Source organism: Saccopteryx bilineata, chromosome 3 (assembly GCF_036850765.1).
Source record: "Saccopteryx bilineata isolate mSacBil1 chromosome 3, mSacBil1_pri_phased_curated, whole genome shotgun sequence".
In the NCBI taxonomy this organism is placed as follows: domain Eukaryota; kingdom Metazoa; phylum Chordata; class Mammalia; order Chiroptera; family Emballonuridae; genus Saccopteryx; species Saccopteryx bilineata.
In genome coordinates, this window is record NC_089492.1 from 312,539,861 (window position 1) to 312,543,720 (window position 3,860).

Below are 3,860 nucleotides of genomic sequence, written 5' to 3' on the forward strand. Positions count from 1 at the left end.
CAGATTGAATCAGAGTACCCTTCTATTTTTAAAATTTTTGTTTAGAAAATTAAAGGGGTGATATTGATCAATATGAGTACATAGGTTCCAGGAAAATAGCTCTATAGCATTTGAACTATTGGTCATGTTTGTGCCCATCAGTCAAAGTCAAATCATTTTCAGTCACCGTATATTTGTCCCACTTTGTTCTTCTTTCCCCGACCCGAGTGTCTCTTGTCAGCACACATCAACGCGATGCCCCAGAGCTCAGTCCACACCAGGGCCCTGTCTTCAGGCTTGTGCAGGACGTAGAATAGAGCAGCCATCCAGTCCCCCTGTCTTCTGTCAGAGGACACTGCAGAGAGGGAAGCCAGAAACTGAGGGTTGGATGGAACATGAAAAGTAGAGTGGAAAAGAGAGATACAAAAAGGACAGCAGAGAGGGTGAGAAAGAAATAAAGACAAAAAGAGAGAGAACAAACAGAAAAAGTGAGAGATAGGCTGAATAGAGCTGGTGGGCAGGGACAGGGACAGGGGGACACCAAGAACAGGGTGGGGAGGTGGCATCATGGACAGACCCCGGTCTCCCCGGTCCCTTGTACATTCTGCTCCTGTGAGGGAACAGGACCTTACCTGGCACAGAACCTGTCGTCCAAGGATGGGGCCAAGGAACACTTGTGGCCTTTCACTTTTACCACGAAGGTCTGCTCGCGTCTGAATGACCAGGGACAGCACTGCTCAAAGCAGACCCTGAAGGTGCAGTTTCCACACTTTCGGGCCCTGCTCAAGGGCACCACGGCATTGTCATAGCAACAGTGTTGCTCGGGGTCATAGAACTTGTCACCACATCTTGTGTGTGACTGGCACAGCAGCAGGTGAGCACCTGTGGGAGTCACTGGAGAAAACAGAGCTGGTGTGACCCAGATGGCAGGGCAGGAAGTGTGTAGAGTGGGGCACTCTGGGAGCTGCCACCCACCCCCAAGTGTCCTTGTCCCTCCTGGGCTCACCTGGGGCTCCGTGTGAGCAGAGGAGGGTGACAATGCAGACAGTGGCCAAGACATCTGTGGGAGAGCAGGTGGATGAGCTACAGCTGAAGGGACAGCCAGGCTCCATTTCAGGGAGCCCAGCCTGGGGCAGGGACAGGAGGGAGGAAGGTCTCTGTCCTGACTGAAGGTCAGGAGAGCTTAGAGCAGTGCAGGGTGGGACCTAGTCCCCTGTGTTCAAATGTCTTGGAATTAAAGACTGTGGGAAATGAGGGTTATTGGCAGGACTCTGGAAAAATGGGTTTAGGGGTCTGGGGAATATGGGTGATTCCTGAGCAAGAATTCAGAGCAGAAGGCTCAGGTGGAGTCTGACTCTCAAGGGGGCCGAGCTGACAGGGGTGTTACTTAGATGACCCGCATTAAAGATGAGAAGTTTGGGTTTGGAGTGGGAAAGTGAGATATGCGTGCCGTTGGGCTTAAGTTTCAGGACTGAACCAGAGAAGGGGATGGGATGATGTTGGGGGTGAGGTTAGCTACAGCCGGGCCCCAAGGAGGGGGATTTGGCTGAGGTCGGGATGGGGTGGTGGCTGAGGTTGGAGATGGGCTCCGAGGGACTAGGGGTTGGGGCCTCCTTACCGAGGACGTAGCATCGAGGAGTCATGGCTCTGGGTTGGCTGCAGCGGAATCAGAGGAAGGTCTGCAGTTCCTGCAGGTGCTTTTATCTGTTATGAGGTGACGTCATGGATCTCCTGCTTTCTGAGCAGACCTGCAGGGACATGCTGAGCCCTCTGACAGGAGGATCCTGACATTGTCTCTGGCACGGTAGAATTTTTTGAGAGCCAGGAAAAAATAAATGCCCCCCTCCCCAAACTTCTCTCACTCATGCCCAGACCCATGGCCTCGTCAACAGGCAGGATGACATATGTGTTGTCTCAGAGCCATTGCGACTCTTCCAGAGTGAATCCACCAGACACCTTTTCCACCGAACTCTATGAGTCTCCTGATTCCCCACGTCCTTTGAACATTGCAAACCTCTCACATTTTTCTGGGGTGGGAGTGTCGTCAGATCACTGACCTCACAGCCCCAGACCAGGATTGCTCACTAAAGCCTAGCTCATGGTATCTGGGTGAAGGGGGCTGGTTTTCACACACTTGGAAATCCTAGGATAAACAAGTTTGGAGAAAGGGAAGATATGTGGGGAGGATGCTGCGGCAGCTCGTGAAGCAGACCCATGGGAAAGGCCTGGGGGGCCCTGGGACTCACACTCCCCCAGGGTGCTCTCCCCCAGTCCCCCTTCTGTCTCCTCATTGGTGGTCATTTCTTCAGGAACGTATGTCCACTTAGCACCTAATATGGCCCAGGCTTGTGTCAGACACGGGAGAGGGAGGCAGGAGTAGGCCATTCAAAAGTAAGTTTTCCTGAAGCTAATGCAGGGAGTGTAGTAAGGAAAAAGGGAAGAAAAGAGCACGGGTGCAGCAGGGTGGGAAAGAAAGCAACCGAAGGTGAATAAATCTTCCTTCGATTGTTGAGGTCAATGCCATTATCAGCATTTGTTGTCTGAAAAGTTCTGTGAGAGAAATCCACCACCCTCAGTAGGCTCTCCAGGGCTGTGATCCTTAGCATGCGTGTTCAGAGGGAGAGAAATGTGGGATTTCCCCTGAAATGGGAGAACCACATTTGGGTCAGGATGTGAAGACAGAAGGTAAAGGGATGGCTCTCTTGAGGGACACTCAGAGGTCAGTTCTAGGAGTTCAGGTCACCTGGTGGTGAGGCCTGGGAAGCCCTCCCCCAGCTCCTGCAGAAATTCATCTCTCAGGGACACCCAGCCACATCCTAGCAGGGAAGAGATTCTCTTGAGGGCCCAGAAGGGTGTCCTGTCACTCTTGTAGTCAGACATGCTCCTCATCTCTTCTCTTCTGCATTTGGAAAGTTCTTGCTTTCTGTGTCTGTTTCCCCAAGGGGACGTCTAACACTCATTCTCCCAGACACCCCTCCTTCTGGAGCCCAGGCCTGGACTTAGGCTCCTCCATGAAGTGCACCGATTTCAGTCAGAAATCAGGGTGAAGACGCAGTGAGGATCCCATTTCCTGGGATTGCTCCCGGCAGTCTGGGACCCAGGCCTGACTGTCTCTGCCAAAATCTGGTTGCCAGCAGGGTGAGGGTGAAAACACATTCCCAGGGCACGGTTAGAGTTGTGTCTGAATAGAAACAGCCCAGCACACACTCGGGGCCACACTGCTGAGTCACTCAAAGGCAGGAGAAGGGAGGTCGATCAGGACAGGGCAGGGGTCTGGGAGGTTGTGTTGATGAAAAGACAGATGGTCCTTAGATCTGCGGGCACTGAGAGCCACCAACTCCACAGCACTGAGGCTCCGGGTCAGACAGTCTGGGATTTGCATCCTTTCTTGGCCGTTTCTCAAGGTACCAGAGAAAAGTGCACACAGTCCTGTCGTGTCCCACCAACAGCTCTCCTAGAAGCTCCCTTTCAGTTGTGTCTACCATGTGACCTTACAGTCTGGAGATAGCTCTGCCTTCAGCATGAGAACTGACATCTGTGAAGCAGGATGGTCCCGTCTTGTTTGGAGCTGTCATTAGGTGTTGGGACTCTGCCTCTCTAAATTTCTAGAAAAGGTCCTGGCTCTCCTGTAGGTAAGTGGAGGGTCTTGACCTCACACAGCTATTTCATGTATTCTCTCATCCTGCTCCTTGGATTGAAGACACCCAACCACGGTCCTACTGTCAGTGACACAGGCTGGAACAGGACCCAGAGCTCCTGAATCCCAGTCCAGGAGCCTCCAAGCTCCCCTGGCCCAGCCCCTGTGGAAAGGACAGGCAGGGTCTGCTCACAGACACCCCTGGACCAGACCCAGGTGGATGTTTCTGGGCTCCTGGCTGAGA

At 52.8% G+C, this 3,860-nt stretch overlaps 1 protein-coding gene across 1 annotated transcript; it reads right to left on the reverse strand.

The window, feature by feature from the left end:
• Nucleotides 1-238: 238 nt before the first annotated feature.
• LOC136329321 (insulin growth factor-like family member 1) lies at nt 239-1,622 on the reverse strand. Its single transcript, XM_066265319.1, has 4 exons — nt 1,598-1,622; nt 986-1,039; nt 612-873; nt 239-334 (listed from the first exon to the last, which is right to left on the reverse strand). Exons 1-4 carry the CDS (start codon nt 1,620-1,622, stop codon nt 325-327), a joined length of 351 nt encoding a protein of 116 aa, XP_066121416.1. The 3' UTR covers nt 239-324.
• Between the last annotated feature and the right edge of the window lie 2,238 nt (nt 1,623-3,860).

Coding starts and splice junctions, on each gene's coding strand:
- LOC136329321 (XM_066265319.1), bottom strand. CDS start 1,622: ATGACTCCTCGATGCTACGTCCTCG. Junction 1,040..1,597: donor TCCTCGATGCTACGTCCTCG/GTAAGGAGGCCC, acceptor GCTCTCCCACAG/ATGTCTTGGCCACTGTCTGC. Junction 874..985: donor CTGCTCACACGGAGCCCCAG/GTGAGCCCAGGA, acceptor TGTTTTCTCCAG/TGACTCCCACAGGTGCTCAC.